This window comes from Sorex araneus, chromosome 2 (genome assembly GCF_027595985.1).
Source record: "Sorex araneus isolate mSorAra2 chromosome 2, mSorAra2.pri, whole genome shotgun sequence".
NCBI lineage: Eukaryota > Metazoa > Chordata > Mammalia > Eulipotyphla > Soricidae > Sorex > Sorex araneus.
This window is the reverse complement of record NC_073303.1, coordinates 270,399,127-270,419,405: the sequence shown is the minus strand read 5'-3', so window position 1 is coordinate 270,419,405 and position 20,279 is coordinate 270,399,127. Positions and strand designations below refer to the sequence as shown.

The 20,279-nt window shown below is 41.7% G+C and overlaps 1 protein-coding gene across 2 annotated transcripts in view; it reads left to right on the top strand.

The window, feature by feature from the left end:
* The window catches only part of PLOD2 (procollagen-lysine,2-oxoglutarate 5-dioxygenase 2), an 81,000-nt gene extending 66,938 nt beyond the window's left edge, over window positions 1-14,062 (top strand). Inside the window, exons 11-20 of one of the 2 annotated variants that reach the window (XM_055128623.1) lie at window positions 808-912; window positions 1,288-1,413; window positions 3,417-3,558; window positions 4,794-4,856; window positions 6,603-6,716; window positions 8,634-8,699; window positions 10,404-10,508; window positions 12,017-12,163; window positions 12,278-12,403; window positions 12,610-14,062. In XM_055128623.1, coding sequence (XP_054984598.1) covers window positions 808-912; window positions 1,288-1,413; window positions 3,417-3,558; window positions 4,794-4,856; window positions 6,603-6,716; window positions 8,634-8,699; window positions 10,404-10,508; window positions 12,017-12,163; window positions 12,278-12,403; window positions 12,610-12,765 — 1,150 coding nt within the window. In that variant the 3' untranslated portion in view covers window positions 12,766-14,062. The remainder of the gene's footprint in view (window positions 1-807; window positions 913-1,287; window positions 1,414-3,416; window positions 3,559-4,793; window positions 4,857-6,602; window positions 6,717-8,633; window positions 8,700-10,403; window positions 10,509-12,016; window positions 12,164-12,277; window positions 12,404-12,609) is intronic. The other variant, XM_055128624.1, reaches the window with a different exon arrangement.
* The last annotated feature ends 6,217 nt before the right edge of the window (window positions 14,063-20,279 follow it).

Below are 20,279 nucleotides of genomic sequence, written 5' to 3'. Positions count from 1 at the left end.
TTCATATCACATCAGCGAGATTTTTAAAAATACTCAGATGTAATCACTAGGGTGAGTGATGGCCCAGTGGTTTCGTGTTTCCTCCTGAAGATGGTGTAGGGTCAGTCTAGGGTGAGGGAGGGGGCAGGAAGCGGGTTCTCAGTTTCCAGTTACCTCCCAGTGGAGAACATTCTGGAAGCCTCAGAAGAAACAATGCAGATCCCTTATAAAGCCCCTTCCATGTGACTTCAGCAGAACTACTACTAAAATTACAGTGAGACTAAGACCACCCATTTGCTCATTGAGTTAATGCGATATGCTACATCCTGGGTTGAGTTGCTCCGAAGAAGGCAATTAGGTTGGAGCGTCTCCTCCTGGCCTTGTCTTGGACTGAGTTATCACTCAGGACCCAAGGTGACACATACTGCCCGGGATGAGACCGATAGACAGACCCCAGGAAACAGAACAGATGTCACTAGTCAAAGTCCCTTGGTGCAGTCATCGGCAGCTCTTGCATCCTTACTCAGAACTCGTTTTCTCTCTTGATTTTCTCACCCCGAATGAGCTTTCCTCTCTGGTTACCAGTTTGATAGTGGATAGCATGAACATTTGTTTTTCCCTACGCTTAAAATTTAGTGTCAGTCTTCGAACATCTGTGTTGATGAATTTGACCATTTTGAAGTTAGACTGCATGCATCTTTCTAGATATTGCCTTACTGTTTCTATTAGAAAAGCGTGCTAGAGAAACCTTATTTCACATAGAAGTTTATGGTAACACTTGTTAACTGGCCAAGACTTACTTTTTCTCATTCTTGTTTTCCACATCAGGGATTTTTGCCGTCAAGATGAAAACTGTGATTATTACTTTAGTGTGGATGCAGATGTGGTTTTGACAAACCCAAAGACTCTAAAACTTTTGATTGAACAAAACAGGTACTGTATAAGATTCATGTCAGTTCATTTGTTTGAAGTGATAATCATTTTCTTTGCCTGTGTGTGGATTTGCCATGAATTTTTTTTAACCTACGTTGTAGGAGATTGAGAGCACATTTCTTTTTGTCTCATAAACTTTTCCTCCTAAGTAATTTATTTTCTTTCAAATGAGTCAAATAAAAGAAAAAAAAAGATAGCAATTGGAAAGATTAATAATAGTCGCAGTGTTTGTTATGATTACAGATGTGGTACTTTCTCTTTGGCCTGTGTTTTATTTATGTGTTACTCTTTGCTTTGTCCTGGTAATAAGTATAGAATTCATAGATGTGTGGTCATTTAAAAATAATCACTTGAATTGTTTTTGGCTATTATTAGGAAGATTGTTGCCCCTCTCGTCACTCGTCACGGGAAGCTGTGGTCCAACTTCTGGGGTGCATTGAGTCCTGATGGCTACTATGCTCGGTCTGAAGATTATGTGGATATTGTCCAAGGGAACAGAGTGTGAGTTACTTATTTTAGTCTTCAAATGTGAGACACCATGATCTAAACATATGTTTTTTAAGATCACTTTTATTATTTAAAAATTTGTCATTGAGCCACATTTATCAATTCAATCAAACAAAAGTTGCACCAACCTCTGAAATCGTCCATTATATCCTCTTCTGTGAGTTTGCAGCGTAAAACACAAATTCTCTGTTGTGAAGAGAGATCAATTACTTTATCAACATTAAATCCCCTTTATGCCTTTCTAGTTAGAAACAATATGTTTATGATGATAAAATGTCTTGCATGATTGATTTTATTTCAGTAGTTAATTTGGGGATAAGGGCTATTGGTACACACATGGAGTTGGCATATTTCTGGCTCTGGCTTAGGGGTCACTCCTGGCAATGCTTGTGGGGGGGAAGGGGATAGCGACAGAGGGACTGGGACCACCTGTGATGCTGGCTGCATTGGCTGCATGTAAGGCAAGTACTTTAACCCTTGTACTATCTCTTTGGTCCAAGCAGTTAATTTCTTTTCTTTTTAATTTTTTAAAAGTAAAATAGTTTCATTTAGGGAATAGGGAAAGAGCAAGTGGAGGAATGAGAGACAGAAATAGAGAGATTGAGAATGGAGAAAGAAAGAGAAGAGTATGGGCTTTTCCAGAAGGGTCCCCATGAAATAGAAGAAAGCTGTTGTATTTCCCAAGTTGAGATGTAGGCCACCGAAGAATGGAAATGTGCTGGCAGTTAATTTTTTTTTTTTAACTAAAAGTAAAAACAATTGAAGAACGTTTTTTAGTTTATTATTTTTTTCTAGCGAAGGAAACTGGGCGTGAACTTTGTTGTTCATAATTTTTTGAGAGACATAGTGAAACATTAAGTACTTGCCTGATAGACACATTAGCATAATTAAAAGGGAAAACTTTTTTTTCATGACTAAATATGTGCTCCTAAATCTAGAAAGAAAAAAATACATTCTTCGTGCTGAATAGCTGAGTGAATTAAAAAGGGCATTGGGAAAAGACTGATAGTAAGTGAGAATGATACATACATGGAAAGGGCATGTGTGGACGCTCCTTAGCCCAGAACAAACTACTGAAGTACACGTGACAGTTTCCTAGTACTTTACCCACTCTAGGACATCTGTCTGATATTGATACTGTCTGTGGGTGTTGCAGAAATGAGGGCTCGGGAAAGCGGGATGGGGAGAGCGTCTCTCAGTTCATTGCTCTGAGCAGAGGTGCTTTTTCCCATCCCTAACGTCTCCTGCTCCTGGATTCTCAACGTGGGAGGGAAAGGAGGGACGTTGGCACTTCAGAAGCAGACTCGATGTCATGTTCTGCTCCTAAAAATCACGCTCTTGTAAGCCTGTCTTAGTATTTTAGTATAGGTGTTAGCCCCAGAGCAGATATTTAGGAGTTTTCAGCTCTGTCATGTGGTGTTGAGGGATATGTTAGTGGCTTGTTCTTAGAACAAGCGAGTCCTGATCATTCCCCCAACTCTTGTGGCGTGAATACTTCTTCCAGGAAGCTTTGCAAGCTTCTCAGTGAGTCACTGACAGACCTGGGCAGTGGAGCTGGCCTTGGGCTCTGACGAAGCAGCAGTCAGCTGGCTGTAGTGTGCCCCCATTCGTATGGGGTTTTTGTTTGATAGTAAACTGTTGAATCTTTCACAGAAACACCTTCTGAGTGGAGTGTTTTACTCTTACAGTTAGGGCTGAGCAGCCATTGATGGCCAAAATGCAGAGCCAGTATCAACTTCGACTTTAAGAATTTTAAGCCCAGGTTAACCTGATACAAACATGTTGGCAGTTACTAAGTAATGCATGGAGATGCTGATCTTCACCTCACACACATGCATGTGTTTGTACGTGTCAACACCATTCAGGATTTTTTGCATTTCTCTGAATCGAGAACTCACGTGCACACAATGAAGAAGCCTTGGTTTTTAAAATGTGTCAGTAGAAGTCTAGGTATTTGGGCCTTTGGGGTATTTTGGATGTCTTCTCTTTCCTTGCAGAGGGATATGGAATGTCCCGTACATGGCTAACGTGTACTTGATTCAAGGGAAGACTCTCCGGACAGAAATGAGCGAGAGGAACTATTTTGTTCGTGATAAGTTGGATCCCGATATGGCTCTCTGCCGGAACGCCCGAGAAATGGTAGGGTGTGGGGTGGGGTTGGCGTGGGGACACTCACCCAACGCTTGCTCTCCCAGTGATGTGTCACTGTGTCGGATGCCTTTTTTATTCTTTCTAATTTGTAAAGTACTAGCCAACTTTTTTGGTTCTGTGTTGAAAATCTGCGAGGCATTAGAATTGGGGAATATTTACTTACAGAAGCAATCAGGAAAGTGTTGAAATTGATGGTTAAGCCAACTCGTAGTCAATAATGAGAGTTTGGTAAGAACCAGATTGGTGGCAAAGCAGTTTTGCGTTTTGAAGATTTTATCTTTACTTCCAGTTGAAATTTTGTAGTGAAAACCCGATCTCATTAAATGCAATTAGACAGAGTCCTGGTGAAATATCACACATGTAAGAACATGCTTTTATTTTTAAATCAAAGTCATCAAAAGCATGATTTTATTTTTAAATCATGCTTTTAAATGTAAGTCAAATGATTCAAAATATGTTTTGAATCATGACCAGCTCTATAATAGCAAATTCATTACCACACTCCACTAAAAGATTGGGAAATAGTGTATCTAATATATGTGACAAGTTAGTGACACTTTGCTAATCTGCAAAGAGTTATAGTATGAAAATCCTTGTAAAGATTTTTCACAATTTACTGTAAAACTTGAATCTTTTTTGGAGAAAACTTTGTTTCTCAAAATGTTGTATAGGATTGACAACACTCTTACGGTGTTAGTGTTAGACGTGCTTGGGTTACTTTATTCACATTTGTGTAGCAAATGTGACTTTGGGGGAAACACCCAGAAAACTTGGCAAGTATTTTTTCTTTGTTTAATAAGGCATGTGTTGTGTAAACGTATTTGTTTTCTCTGTATGTGCACTGTTCCGTTGAACAGCCTCAGTACCCGTGATCACAACCCGTGCTCCTCCGCGCCTAATTTCCTTCGACAGTGCATCCCGGAATGGCCTCTCACCTGGTTTTTATTCTCTCCCTTTGTCTTAATTTTGTGTCTAATGAAAGCTCTGCTACGGAATGAGCTTGGGTTTGTGTTTGACCAAAAAGGAAAAAGGAATAAAAAAGGAAAGAGAAAGGGCCGGATTTCTTCTTTGTGTCGCGCTGAGCTTTGCCTGAGCTGCATGTTGTCTCTGCAGGACTTTTCGGAATGTAGCTTCCCGGCAAGGGCTGCTGTGTTTACTTGCCTGAGATTACCTGAGACAGTGGGTGTACAGGTCAACTTACCCAATGCTTCTCTTCATTTTAGACTTTACAAAGGGAAAAAGACTCCCCTACTCCGGAAACATTCCAAATGCTCAGCCCCCCAAAGGTGTTATTTTTATTTATCGTTATTTATTTTTGTTGATGAATATAAGCCTTGGTAATTTGCTTAGCAGTAAAGTTTCTCTGAGAGTCTTTTATTGAGCTGGGTAAGATTTTGATATGCACTGGTCCTTACTCTGTGTACGTGTGTGTGTTTGTGTGCTTGTGTGTGTGCATGTGTGTGTGTGTGTGTGTGTGTGTGTGTGTGTGTGTGTGTGTGTGTGTTGAGTGTGCTGGGTGTGTTGGGAAGGGGGCAGTGTGTGGTTGTCAGCTCTCGGCTCTTTGGGCCGATGGTTGACAGATGACCCCAAGCCCAATTTGGTTTCATTGCTTGGTCTAGATTTTTAAACCTAGGGGCCGTGACATTCAGTGCTTTGGATCACCAAGGCCATACCCAGCATCAGAGGATGGTGTGTATGTGTGTGTGTGTGTGTGTGTGTGTGTGTGTGTGTGTGTGTGTGTGTGTGTGTGTGTGTGTGTGTGGTTGAGGGTCAGGCTTAGGACCTATCCATGTTAGATATGAAGGTTGGTATCTTTATGTACTTCTAGGTAATTTTCTCTCTCCTCTCTCTCTCATTCTCTCCTCTCTCCTTTCTTTCAGACCTTCTTTCAGTCCTTCCTTCTCCTTTCTTCTTCCCCTCCCTCCCTCCTTCCCTCCCTTCCTCCTTCCCTTCCTCCCTCCCTCCCTTCTTCCTTCCCTTCCTCCCTCCCTCCCTTCTTCCTTCCCTTCCTCCCTCCCTCCCTTCTTTCTTCCTTCCTTCCTCCCTCCCTCCCTTCCTTCCTTCCTTCCTTCCTTCCTTCCTTCCTTCCTTCCTTCCTTCCTTCCTTCCTTCCTTCCTTCCTTCCTTCCTTCCTTCCTTCCTTCCTTCCTTCCCTCCCTCCCTCCCTCCCTCCCTCCCTCCCTCCCTCCCTCCTTCCTTCCTTCCTTCCTTCCTTCCTTCCTTCCTTCCTTCCTTCCTTCCTTCCTTCCTTCCTTCCTTCCTTCCCCTTCCTTTCTTCCTCCTTCTGTCCTTCTCTTCCTCCTTCCGTTCTTCCCTCCCTCCCTTCTTTCCTTCCTTCCATTTTGGAGAGACTACGTGGGAGTAACTATAGAATATATCTTGATTAAGATGAGATTTGGGTGTTTTTGATTTTTCTAAGTAATAACAAACCTTTTACCTTTAAAATGGGGTCAGAAATAAGTGATCTAAACTTAGTGGCATTTGCTAGAGTTATCAGGTGTGGGGTAAGGAGATGGGGCCGGCCTCTGTCGATACCACATAATGCATGAGTAGTGTTTGTATCCAGTCCTTAAATATCAGAACAGTAAACAATTAAAATAGACTGATGAACTAATATCAATATTTGAATCCTCATTAGAAATACGCTATATTTTTCGAAGGGAAAGAAGCCAAAAGAGGTACAGTTCCTTGCACTGCCGTGTCTCAACACTATTTCTGCTTTCAAACAGGAATGTTTTTCCGATGTCTACCTCTAGGATCAGTGAGAGAGGGGTACAGACAGACCCCGTTCTTCTTTTTTTCAGTTGAGTGTCAGTGCTATCCATAAGTTTTCTGTGGTGTTGGAATTCACAGTTAATCATGATTTGGTTTCATTTTCATTTTAAACCATGCATGTTTGATGCAAGAAATAAAAATGCATGTCCATGAATGATCAAAGTTGAGGTTAATATCACTTATATATTTTTCCTATGGTTACATGTAATTTTGATGATCATCTCTAAGAATGTTAACACTTATCTTTTGGCCTTTAGGGTACGTTCATGTATATTTCTAATAGACATGAATTTGGAAGATTATTATCAACGGCTAATTACAATATTTCTCATTATAACAATGATCTCTGGCAGATTTTTGAAAATCCTGTGGTATGTACTTCATCTTTAGCTTTATCATTTATTTTCCTGTAACTCTAAGTTTATTTCAGCTAGTTTGTTCATAATCTGAAATATGGCAAGCCTTAAAATGTTGTGCGCGTAACTCACATATGTCAGTATCCCATTTTGACTTTTCAGGAAAAAAAATTCAAGAAATGAGTTTGGGGAAATGTATTTTAGTTGGTAATTTTGAAAAAATTTTAACAACAATTCTGTGAAAAGCAAGAGGAACCAGAAAATTTTCCAGTAATTGAATTTAGCACATGATGAAAGTCTTATGGAAATTATTTCATACTTTTAATGCCTGATATTATTTCTCTTCTTAATGATTTAAATCATGCAGAAATTAACACTGTCACACTAGGGCCTATTTTCTGTTGTGATCTTTGCACGTTTTTTCAGGAGGAAATACTTTCTTGAAGAATCCTCTTTTAATGAAGACTCTGATTGTCTTTTATTTAGATTGTCTTTTATTTTCTCAGAATGGCTGATATCAGGCATAGTGAGTTTAATATCGAATCCTCTGCTGATCAGGATGAGAATTATTTAGCTTGTATTTAGAAAGTATACACGTTTGATTTGGGTTGCATCTTTTTATCTTATACAAGAGCAGAATTGAAAAGTGAAGACGTTTTTAAATGGCGAGGATGGGATAACCTATTTTACTTAAATTTCTTGGTATTTTACTTTAATTTACTTAATTGCTTAGTATCTTGGGAATATGAATTTTTTAATTTCCTAGATAATGTTAATGTCTTTTTAAAAGTCCTGATTTTTTTTCTATTTCTATGAGAATAAAACTATTTAGAATAAAAATGACAGAAATGAGTAAAATTTGTTTAATTTTGGAAAATTAACTTGATTGATATACCTCATAAAGGGTGAGCTCTGGTCGCCATTTAACCAACAAATGGTTTTGTCTTATGAGAACTTTGAGCAGATTAGTTCGGTCAGAGTTTGTTTAAAAGGTGATCTAAAACAGAAAGTTAATGTCAATATCCAAATGTAAAACTTTAGGGGACTCTTAAGTCTTCAACCACCAGTAGTGGGTTCCAGAGTGATAGGACAGTGCTTAGGGCGTTTGCCTTGCATGACTGACCCAGGCCTGGTCCCCGGCAGCCCGGATGGTTCCCTGAGCACCACCAGGAGTGATCTCTGAGTAAGGAACCAAGAGAACACCCTGAGCATAGCCAGTGTGGCCCCCAAATAAAACAAACATACAAAACTGAATAGTGATATAAACAAAGATTCTAATATGTTAAAGATGATTATTTACTTCCACTTCCCCCTCTTATTTAGAAATCAGAAAACTCACCAGTAAAAGATGACATGTTATAGGTAGCAATCTGACCCTCATAGACTATGTGTACATAACATTTATTAAACAATTTGAAAATAGGTTTTGTCCTTCTTTGTCAAAAAGATATGAGCCCCGTAATAGCAGATATGTAAAACTGAGGTTACAGGGTTTTTATGTGTGTTTTTTTTTTAATTTCTCTATTTTGATTCTGAAATGTGACTCCAAAAATAGAAATCAAGGGCCAAAAAGAGAGTCTAGTGGGCACATGCTGACTCAGGCACCACAAATGATGCCCTAGGTACCACCAGTAATGATCCCTGAGCACAGAGGCAGGAGTCGGCTCTGAGCACAGCCGGGTGTGTCTCCAAAACCAAAAAATTCAAAACAATTTTGACATTTTTTAAAGAATTAAACATACACCAAAAAAGGCGATGATTAAGAAACAAGCCAACTTCTGAGAATTCCTGTTTCTTAGGATTTCTGAGAATGAATCTACACTACATAGTCATTTATATATTGAGCAATTTGTAAAAGACACGGATGTTATACTTTTATTAAAATTTTTATCAGAAAGTATAACTTTAATCTCCTTTTTTTTCTTTTGGTAGGACTGGAAGGAAAAGTATATAAACCGTGATTATTCGAAGATCTTCACAGAAAATATAGTTGAGCAGGTTTGTATTAACACTATGAGCGATAGAACATTTTTGCTCTGCTTTTGAAAGGGACTATTGTCACAGCAAATAATGTTGTGAAATTAGTGACACTATTCTTTAGGTGCAAAGAATACTATTCATGTGGCTTTCTTACTGACTTCATAGTCTTAAGGATGAGAGAGAAAAATGTAGAGCCTGAGAGTGACAGTCATTTTTTAGATAATGTCTTTGAATATACTTCCAAATATCATGCTTTCTCAAACCATTGAAGATGAAGCATATATCTGGTAACGACCTTTTTATTTACTTATTTATGCATTTTTTGCTTTTTGGGTCACACCTGGCAATGCACAGTGGTTACTCCTGGCTCCTCATCAGGAATTACTCCTGGCAGTGCTCAGGGGACCATATCAAATGCTGGGAATAGAACCCGGGTTGGCCGAGTGCAAGCAAACACCCTACCCACTGTACGCTCAGGCCCCCACGACCTCTTTCATTGAAAGTTTATCTTTGAAAGAACTTGGCTCTGTGACAGGATAGCAGAAGGTGCAAGCTGGTTGGCTGGCACGTGGCTGAGGATGGTTCAATCCCTGGCACCATGTATATGCCCTGAGCCCCGCCAGGGCTCACTCCTGAGCACAGAGCTAGGAGTAGTCCCTGAGCACTGCTGGGTGATAGGACTCCCAAGAATCTCTTCTCAGAAAGATCTCTTACTAAGAAAACCAAGTTTGGTTCCATACTGTTTGGCTTTAAACTATTGGTTTTGTTTGTTTCTTTCTTTGTTTTTTTAATTACAGTTTTTGGGCTGGAGCGATATAGCACAGCAGTGGGGCATTTGCCTTGCAGGTGGCTGACCTGGGTTCAGTTCCTCCGCCCCTCTCAGAGAGCCTGGCAAGCTACCGAGAGTATCCCGCCCACACGGCAGAGCTTGGCAAGCTCCCCGTGGCGTATTCGATATGCCAAAAACAGTAACAACAAGTCTCACAATGGAGACATTACTGGTGCCCGCTCAAGCCAATTGATGAGCAAGGGGATGACAGTGATACAGTGATACAGTGATGAAATTAGTTTTTATTTGGAGGTTTTGAAGGGAATGAGGGGGAGAGAGAGTGGGAGAGTGGAGAGTAACACGCTCAAGAGAGAAGCTGGACTTCTCCAAGGGCGAAGAGAGACTGTACACACACCCCAGCATTAGACAGGACAGCACGAAAGTACACATCTCAAGAGGGGAGATGCAGGCAACACATATGCTCGGGTTTCCTGTGTTCTTGGCCACACGGGCGCAAGCAGCACATGGGTCTCGGCAGCATATGCACTAAACTATTGTTAACTTCTGTAAATTCCTCTGAAATGACCCTTTTTCAGAGAATGGAGACTATCTTTGCAGCTGAGATGAGTTGGGCTGTTTTGGGAAAGAAGTAGAGCTGTGGCCAGTTGAACTATGCGCAGTGTTTTCTCGTGCTTTCTTGAGTGTCATAGTTGATGCATGCGGGCATTGCTTCAGGGTCAGGGAGGTGTGGGTGACAGGTGGTGGTGTAGTGTGGACACTGGCACTTGTCATTTCAATGGTCACTCACAGCGTGCATCACTTTCAAAGACGCGTCCAGAGACGGGTCAACTGGGCAAGTAACACAAGTCTGATGAACGCGGACTCTCTTCTGTTCCCTGCCAAGTGCCCGTGACTGCCGTGTCTCTGACTGGTGATGTGCTTCTCTTTTACAGCCGTGTCCAGACGTTTTTTGGTTCCCCATATTTTCTGAAAAGGCCTGTGACGAGTTAGTGGAAGAAATGGAGCACTACGGCCAGTGGTCTGGGGGGAAGCACCATGTAAGTGGCTGTTTGCACGCGAAGAGTTAAAATGTCTCCGTGGGTGGGGGAGGAGTTGAGATGTCGGGCAGGAAGGGGCCTTTGGGCACCTCTGAAGCTTACACGTCTCATCGGGGCAAGCCGGTGGCCAGAACTCTTGTCTGCGTCTGCCTCTGTCCATTTTGTCTCCTGGGGTCTCGTCTCCTCACTCATGCCTGGTGCTTGTGGTATTTAGGAGATAGGATCTCCAGGTCAGTGAGGTAACCTGCCTTTCTGGGGTGATACTGCTCTATCCACTGCCAGCTTTTATTCCCTGTGCCTTTACAGTGACCTGCATAAGTATCAAAGTGTGTGTGTGTGTGTGTGTGTGTGTGTGTGAGAGAGAGAGAGAGAGAGAGAGAGAGAGAGAGAGAGAGGAGAGAGAGAGAGAGAGTGTGTGTGTGTGTGTGTGTGTGTGTGTGTGTGTGTGTGTGTGTGTGTGTGTAAGAAGGAGGGATCTGTTTCAGCAGATTTAGATCTGGGTCAGTTTATACATTTAAATCAGTTTTGCATTCACACTCAGCGTTCACGATGGGGCAGGAAGTCTCACCAGCGTGTTGCCATCGGTTTCCTCTCCCGGGGGCCGGCCACGCACACCAGCTCCTTAAAACCGTGGGATTGACGCGGCAGGCTGTGGGCTCTGTCTGCCCCTGGCACCTTCTCTGGCTACTTAGTTGCCCGGGCCGCGGGGGTTCAGAGTATGAGGAAGAGGGGCCGGAGCGATAGCACAGTGGGTAAGGCGTTTGCCTTGTACTCGGCCCACCCGGGTTCAATCCCCAGCATCCCATATGGTCCCTCAAGCACCACCAGGAGTAATTCCTGAGTGCAAAGCCAGGAGTAACCCCTGAGCATCGCCGGGTGTGACCCAAAAAAGCAAAAAAAAAAAGCAAACAAAAACAAAAACAGAGTATGAGGAAGAACTTGACGCCTGCAGGTTGTAGTATAATTGGAAACTATTCTGGAAGGAGTTTGGAGGGCCACGCCACAGACTGAGGGGCTTCTCGGGAATTATGGTCAGAGTTAGGGAGCCACGTGGTGGAGAAGTGGGCCTGCTATCTGCCAGAGAGCTAAACCTGCCCCCAAAACATGGGAACGTGGGAGGGCTTTGGACATCAATTTTATTTCCTTGCAAGCTCAATCCTCCTATGTACATGAAGTTGTTGATGCGAGCACTGCATTGCACCAAGTGTTCATGAAGCCACACCTTGTCGTGGGAGAGGCACTGGTGGGAAGCGTCAGCACCAGCGAGTTCACTCAATAAGTTAGAGAATCTACTCGCCGCTGCACTTCCTGGTAGATCCGGAAAGCCGTACCAGCTGGCGTCATTCTGATTGCCTGCTGTGAACGCAGATGGTTCACCCAACTCGAGCAACCGTTACTTGGATGGGTTTATGGGGATCTGGTGGTTAGAAAGACTTCCAAGGGCGAATAACCCCGGGCACCGCCCAGCGAGCACGCTTGGTGATGTTGCTGCTCCCCACTCCCCCCAGGACAGCCGGATATCTGGGGGTTACGAGAACGTCCCGACAGATGACATCCACATGAAGCAGATTGGCCTGGAGAACGTCTGGCTGCACTTCATCCGGGAGTTCATTGCCCCCGTCACGCTGAAGGTCTTCGCGGGCTACTACACCAAGGTAGCTGCCCTCCTGCTCCTCCCTCCTGCCTCCCTCCAGCCTGCGCACAGATGTGCGGTTCTGTGGCCCGGCTGAGAACTCGCACATCCATTGGGTTGCCTTTGGTCTTTGCAGGGCTTTGCACTGTTGAACTTCGTGGTGAAGTACTCACCCGACCGACAGCGCTCGCTGCGCCCTCATCACGACGCGTCCACGTTCACCATCAACATCGCCCTCAATAACGTGGGAGAAGATTTCCAGGTCATTCTGGCTTTTTACCTTTGTCCACTTGTTTCAAAAGGGCTCGGGCTGCGTCCTTTATAGGGTCTGCCGAGCTGGCCTTATGGAAGAAGTGGCACAGATTTAAAAAACGAAAACAGACATCCTCAGCTGATGTATTTATTTTGTTGCATAAAATGTATTTGATGTATTTATTTTATTTTATTTATTTTGTTTGTCTCTTACAGGGAGGGGGCTGCAAATTTCTGCGGTACAACTGCTCTATCGAGTCCCCGAGGAAAGGCTGGAGTTTCATGCATCCAGGGAGACTGACACATTTACACGAAGGGCTTCCCGTGAAGAACGGAACCCGCTACATCGCCGTGTCTTTCATAGACCCCTGAGTTATTCACTGGCGGTGGGACTGGATTTTCTTCTGGAAAAGATAACTGGCATGAACATGGCCTTGAAGTTGTACGTGAGAAGATGAGAGGGATATTTAAATAACTTCAGCAGGACAACTTCACTTTGGGCCAAAGGTGGAAAAAAAAACAACCCTTTTTATTTAAAAAAAAAAATGTTTTTCTCAATGCCTGCTCTTGGGCCAAAGATGGGAAAAGAAAAACTTTTTATTAAAAAAAAAAATAATGGTTTCTTAATGTCTGCTCTGAGCCTTAAAACACAGATTGAAGTAGGAAAGAAAGTTTAAGCAAATATTTATTTCTCTGTCAAGTTTTGGAGAATAATGACAATTTTCTGAATTTGTGTTTCAGTTGATAAAATATTCAGGTGCAAATGTTCACGTAACAAATGATATTTTCTTATTTATCAGAGGCTGGGGATGGTTTTATTTATTAACTCATAGGCAAAATTGATACACATGAAAATTGGCTATTTTTTTAAATGTCGAGAACTGGCATTCAATCTGACTTTATATGCAACATAGTGTAAGAGTTCTTTATTGACCTTTTTTAGTAGTTACTGGGAACACAAAAAAACCTTGTTTTCTTAAGAAAAAACAAACATCTGAGTATAGAGAACAACCAAAGCACATATCCAGTTGGAAACAGTTCTAGATTCTCTTGGGATGGTGAGATGCTTTTACTTTCATGTTTGAAATCAAACCCTCTGTTCCTGAGATGAATTTTACCAGGTGGATTATATTCCCTAGATAACTAGACTTATGCAAGCTTTGAAAGCTTTCTTCTTTTTGTGTGTTCCTTGGCAAGATCACTGAGTGTCCTTTAGTGAAAACAGGTTTTGACTAGAAAAAGTAAGAAAAATGAGGAAAAAGAAAACTTTGAGGTTAGTGGTAGCATTTTATGATTAGAAAAACACAAACTTTGGAGTACTTGAATTTCATGTTAGAAAAATAAAGTTGGTGCATCTTCTTCCCCTTTGTATCGCTGCCCTCTGTTTTTAGGGACATTTATCTTTGTCTCCCCAAATTGTGCCCACTTACCTTCCTTATTACTCTCTACTACCTTCTCCTTATCTCAATTTGAAAGCTTGTCTCCACAGACCGAAAATTAAAAATTCTTGATTCTTTTCATGATTTCGGAGTGAGGTTCAAACATTCTTACTGTAGCTACTGTTCCTAATTTAAAGGTTACACTTGAAAAAAAAGGTTTTACATCATGGTGCCAAAATTCATTGTTCTAACACCATGTGTTAGAAAACTATGAGAAATAAAATAATTTAAATAAATTCCTGTTGTTCTTTCTTCTTTATTACAGGTGAGTTTTCTTTAGAAGAGTTGATGGATTGGTCTGAAAGAATGTCTGGGTATAATTAACAGTCGTTCATTTTTTCTGTGGTTTGCCTAGTAATGTGATGATGACATCACTTCTTCAAACTGTAGAATTATAAGTTGAATGGTAATAATGTCTCTAGTCTCAGGGATTTGATCGAAGTCATTTTCCAAGGGAGGAAATAGATACAACACATTTACAACACATTAATTCGATATGTATGTGTTTAGAGGTGATTTTTTTCCCCCTCCCCTATGTTGGGGGACCAGCCCTGGTGGTGCTCAAAGCTCACTTCAGACTCTGTGCTCGGGAATCTCTCTTGGGGGAGCTCATGGGACCATCTGGGATGCCGGGATTGAACCCATGTTGGCTGCGTGATTTTTTAAGTCCCTCCTATGTGACAGACCCCGTGCCAACTTTGAGACCGTGGTGTGAATAACGTGTTACAGAGAATATCATGAGAGATGGGGGAAGGAAAGAAGGAAATTGGTTCTACCACTCATCTCTTTGGTGGCTTTTAATAGCTAAAGTAAATTTCTGGTCATCACCAAATTGGTGGAGGAGCCATTCTGGTAATGGTTTGTGAATTATATTGCAGCCATTCAGGGATGGTATTCCAAATATTTTACAACTGTTTGGACATGGTGGCCAGAATTGGAACAACTCTGTTAAGAGAAACAATTCTCTGGCACAAGTCAGCTTACAACAGATGTCTCCTGTGGACGAGATTTCTTCCACTTCTGCTCATTTTTTTTTCCTTTTTGGGCCATACCTGGCAGTGCACAGAAGTTACTCCTGCCTGGCTCATGCACTCAGGAATTACTCCTAGCAGTACTCAGGGGACCATATGGGATGCTGGGAATCGAACCCGGGTCAGCCGCATGCAAGGCAAGCGCCCTACCCGCTGTGCTATCTCTCCAGCCCCATCTGCTCGTTTGTTTTAATCTCACACCAGCTTTTAAAACCTTGTATCTAGGCGGTCAACTGAGCACATCACCTATCTTCGCCTTTCCCCAGATTGAATGAAATGATATGAAATATATGTACAAAAGGAATGATTCCTGATTACTGAGAGAGGTTGGCACGGCAGAGCCTGGCAAGCTACCCGTGTGTATTGGATATGACAAAAACTAACAATAAGTCTCTCAATGAGAGACGTTACTGGTGCCCGCTCAAACAAATCGATGAGCAACGGGATGACAGTGAGAGTGACAGTGAGAGAGGTTGGAAAATTCCCAGAAGCTGGTCCCCAAATTCTGAAGATGGAAAACAGGCAGGACTGTATGGCTCAGAGGAAGCTGCAGCTAGCAGTGGTAAATCTTTCATTGACTGAGATGTCTCATTTCTCTGAGTTGTTTTCAAATCCCACCTACAAGTATTGGAATGCAACTTTTTTTTCCACCTGACTGAATTCACTTAGCAAAATACCCTCATGGTTCATTGATCATTATGAGTAACAGGGCTTCTTTTACATGGCTGAATAATATTCCATCACGTTTTATGTATAAATATAAATAAATACACATATTATACTTCATTCTAGTATAGAGAATTTGGTTACTCCCATGACTTAGCCATTGCAAATATGCAATGCAAATATGCAAATAGCCAAATATGACAATGATACTACAGTGAACATAGAAGTTCAGGTACATTTTGGGAGAAAGATTTTGTTTCCATTAGACACATACCCAGAATTGAAGTAACTAGATCAAATCATTGCTCCTTATAATTTTTAGGAGATGAAATCTTTTACTCTTGAAATACATTACTTCACTTGTCACTTGTCACCCATTGCTCATCAATTTGCTCGAGTGGGCGCCAGTAACATCTCCATTCATTCCTGCCACGTGTTAGTGTAGCCCAATGGTGTCTGCTCGCTCCAGGAACACAAAGAGCATCAAATCGTTTGTTCAGGGTCTTGAGGAAGAAGTCTGATCATCTCGTAGGTGGGCGGCCTGCCATTCTTTTGACGTCCCGTGGAATCCAGTTGGCAATGGCTGTAGTCCAGCGGTCGTCTCCAAATTGCATTACGTGTCCTGCCCATCTGATTTTTTATGCCTTGGCAAATGAGACAGCGTCCCTGATCCTCTATTGTTGAGGAGGTCAGAACTCCAGCTTCCTTCTCTCACTTGAGTGAAACATGATACTCAAAGCATAGCTCTTTCGATTCCTCTTTGGGATACCCCAATAGCATTCTCATCCTGTTTGAGTATGGCCCAGGTCTCTGAGGCGTATGTTAGTGCAGGAAGAACGGTAGAGTCAAAAAGATGTGCCTGGAGCCAGAGGTTCTTTGTCCTCTTAACAACTTCTTCAATACTCTTGAAGGCGCTCCACGCTGCTCTCTTCCTCTTGCGCAGTTCTGGTGCCAAGTCGTTCCTCATGTTGATTTCTCGACCCAGGTACACATAGCTGCTGCATTCAGAGATGTTCATTCCGTTGAGAGCAAATGGAACGTCAGGAACTAGTCCATTTCTCATGAACATTGTTTTGGTGAAATTCAGCTGCAGTCCAACCTTTCCACACTGACGGTCCAAGTCGGCCAGCTTTGTACTGCTTAACTGATGTTTGGTGTTATGAGAACGATGTCATCAGCGAAGCGGAGCTGGTGTAGTTGCTGACTGTCTGTCTTCACTCCCATTCCTTCCCATTCCAGTCTCGCATGGCCTTCTCAAGGGTGGCACTGAAGAGTTTCGGAGAAATGGTATCACCCTGCTGCACCCCTCTCTTTAGGTCAATGATCACTTCCTTGTAGAATGGTGAGATCCTGGTGGTGAATCCGTACTACAGCTCGTGGAGGATCCTAATGTTCTGAGTTTGATTGCCCTGTCTGACCAGGGCTTCGATGACCGCTTCAGACTCAACAGAATCAAAGGCCTTCTTTAAATCGATGAGTGTTAGAGCGTTAGGCAGAGCAGCATCTTGAACTTTTGCGAAACCTCAATGCATGTTCATTATTATTTGATTTACAGGAAAGGTGGACTTTTCTAATATGAATGCATGGTGATAGACTAGTGAGTGTGCGTGTGTATCTACACACACATGGTTCCGAAGACTCTCGGCACTCATTGAGGTCGTAAGCTTTTTTAATTCCAAACATGCTTGGAACTCAATGTGATTCTTTCCCAAGTGTGATGAGTGGAACCTATTAATTTTGTCCACTTTGCTTCATTGTTTGAGAAATGCCAGTGATACTTCTGTATTAATGATGCACCTAAGAGATTCCTTTAAAGCGTCCAGATGGGGAAAAGCATATAGGAATTGGGGATTCCTCCCCGTGACCACTTTGCGTGGCCACTCATCCTCCTTACCTGCCCCGTGACTCCTCTGCTCGATGGATCCGAAAACCCATCTTGCATGGTGATTTGGGGACCAGTCATTCATTTGCAATATGGAATGGTCTGTCCAACGGGGCCTTTCAAATTCTGAATTTGTCACAGTTGAGAATCTGTCCCAGTAAATAACCTCTCGGACTGAGGTTACAGGAAAAATTAGTTTTTCAGTTTTCATGAAAACAGCCTTTGTTCAGCACGACTGTCTGTGGTCTCTCAGAATTCCCAACTATGGACTGGAAAATAACTCTTTGTTAAAAAGAAGCCTTTAGGGAGATGGGTGGTAGTAAAGAAGTAAAAATCACTTTCACTTAAAGCTATTTTTATGTGTTTACATGTAGTTTTCTACTCCTTCCATTCCTTAAGTGTATCTGTCTTCAAATTTAATTTTTAAAAATCATCACTTTTGCTTTAGTAAATTTGAAGACAGATACACTTAAGTGATGGAAGGAGTAGAAAACTACATGTAAACATTAAAAATGCAAATATCAATACATCTAAAAATAGGGAACAACTAGATCAATATATGAGCTAGGAATTGATACATTTTATGAATCCTAGCCTCTTCTTAAGTAGTTTTGAAGATTAATTTTAAACAATTTTTGTTTCTTAACATATCAAAATATATTAGGAAAAGGCATGTGGGAAAGAAGTTTGATGATTTTTTTTTAAATTTTTTAATGAATCACTATGAGGTGCAGTTGCAGACTAGTTTGATGATTTTTGAGGTGGTGATGCCAACGTTTGGACTTGTTAATATGGCTGAATAAAAATATTTGAATATTCTGCCCTTGAAAATTAAAGCTGTAGCCTGAGATCGAGATGACCCAAGGAGAGCAATTCTATAAGTTTAATGTATCTGTTACTGTGTCCATACAAAATGATGATTATGAATGTTTATATGTTTGTTGGACAAGGAGAGGAAAAACACTCCGGTGGGATTCCACTCTTGAGTGGGTTGTCCTGCTGGAAGAGAATCTGTCCTAGAAGAAGCTTCCCCTGAGGGAAAGACTTTACTTCTGTTGATTGTATGACCACACCTACGTGTAATTATTACCCCTGCCCCTCATGCTTTGGGATTTAACTAGGCTGTCAGAGGGGGTTGGGGGATCCAGAGCGAGAAGGAGAATGAAGTGGGATCCAGAGGAGAATGAAGTAGCATGGGGGAGGGAGAAGCAGGAGGAGAATCAGAGGAGAATGGAGATGAGAATGGAATAAACTGCAACTGACACCAACCAGCCTGGCCCTCGTTTTCCCCTTCTCCTGCCCATTGCCATCAGCCTCCCTGGGGTGGGGGGAGCGGCCTGAGACTACTGAACGCCAGCACGGGAGAGATAGAGCACCGTGGCCCTTTAGTGAATGCGCAGTGTATATATTCCAAAACTTCTTTGTTCATTTGTCACTGGACATTCGAGGAGTTTCCATACCATGCTTCCTGTAGCAAGCACTGCAGTAACCAGAGGAGTGTGTGTCTCTGTTTAGGTTAATGCTTTGACACTTGGGGGCTAGGAGCCAGTACGTCAAACTGCTGGATCAAATGGAAGCTCTGTCCCTGCTCTAAAAGTGAGTTTGTTGAAATATTGTATGCAATCAAAGTGAAAGTAAAGTGAAATTTATTAGTTACACAGGCGAGGGAGGGGGGGTTAGGGCGGGGGAGCTAGGGGCGTGAGGGGGTTAGGGGTGTGGGGGGGCGGGGTGGAGCTATACTGGGATTCTTGGTGGTGGAATATGAGCACCGGTGAAGGGATGGGTATTCGAGCATTGTATAACTGAGATTTAAACCTGAAAACTTTGTAACTTTCCACATGGTGACTCAATAAAAAATTAAAAAAAAATAAAATAAAAAAAATAAAAAGCTTTCTGTCCTGTCCCACAGAAGCTGAGCCAGGCTACAGTCCCGACAATGGTGTTTGAGGGCTCCCTTTCACCACTTTTCTTCTGAGAACCCTGGATTTTTTTCTCTCTTTTTAAAATTTTATACTGAGAGTATCTCGCCCGCACGGCAGAGCCTGACAAGCTACCCATGGTGTATTCCATATGTCAAAAACAGTAACAACAAGTCTCACAATGGAGACATTACTGGTCCCCGCTCGAGCAAATCGATGAGCAACAGGATGACAGTGATACAGTGAAAATTAAAGCAATTTTGGCATATTTAACAAAATAGTACTCATATAATAAATCTAAGCAATAGTCTAAACAAATGAAATAATAAAACACAACTGATGTAAAGAAAGAAATATTACTTTCAAATCATTCTCATATGAAAGTAAATATTAGACTTTTGGAAAAAAGATAAGAAGAAAACAATCACAAAGAACTTAGAATACTTTTAAGTCAGCTTTCTCATCACTGATTGATCTTCAATAATTTCCCCCCTAGGAATTTTATGTTAAGTCCTTAAGAAAAGAAGGTATAAAATCTTTCAGGAAATTACATGGTGATAGATCATTCTGCATTAGTGTAGGAGAATTTTATATTTCATAAAGAACACCAACTTCTAAGTGAAAGACAAGGTAAAGCATATTTTACTTCTGTTAAGAAAGAACAGATAATTCATCTTTGAAAAATTTTTTTATTTTAAGTGAGGTTATCTTGTTGAACATCCTTAAATTGTTTTAGACGGTGTTTTATTGTTATTTTCAAATATATAAACAAAAATCTTATTCTATAAATGTTGCTGAATGATGACATTATAGCCCCATCTTGTGGTCAATATAAATAACTGAGTCTCAATTTTTTTTTTTTTTTTCCTTTTGGGTCACACCCAGCGATGCTCAGGGGTCACTCCTGGCTCTGCAACTCAGGAATTACCCCTGGCCGTGCTCAGGGGAC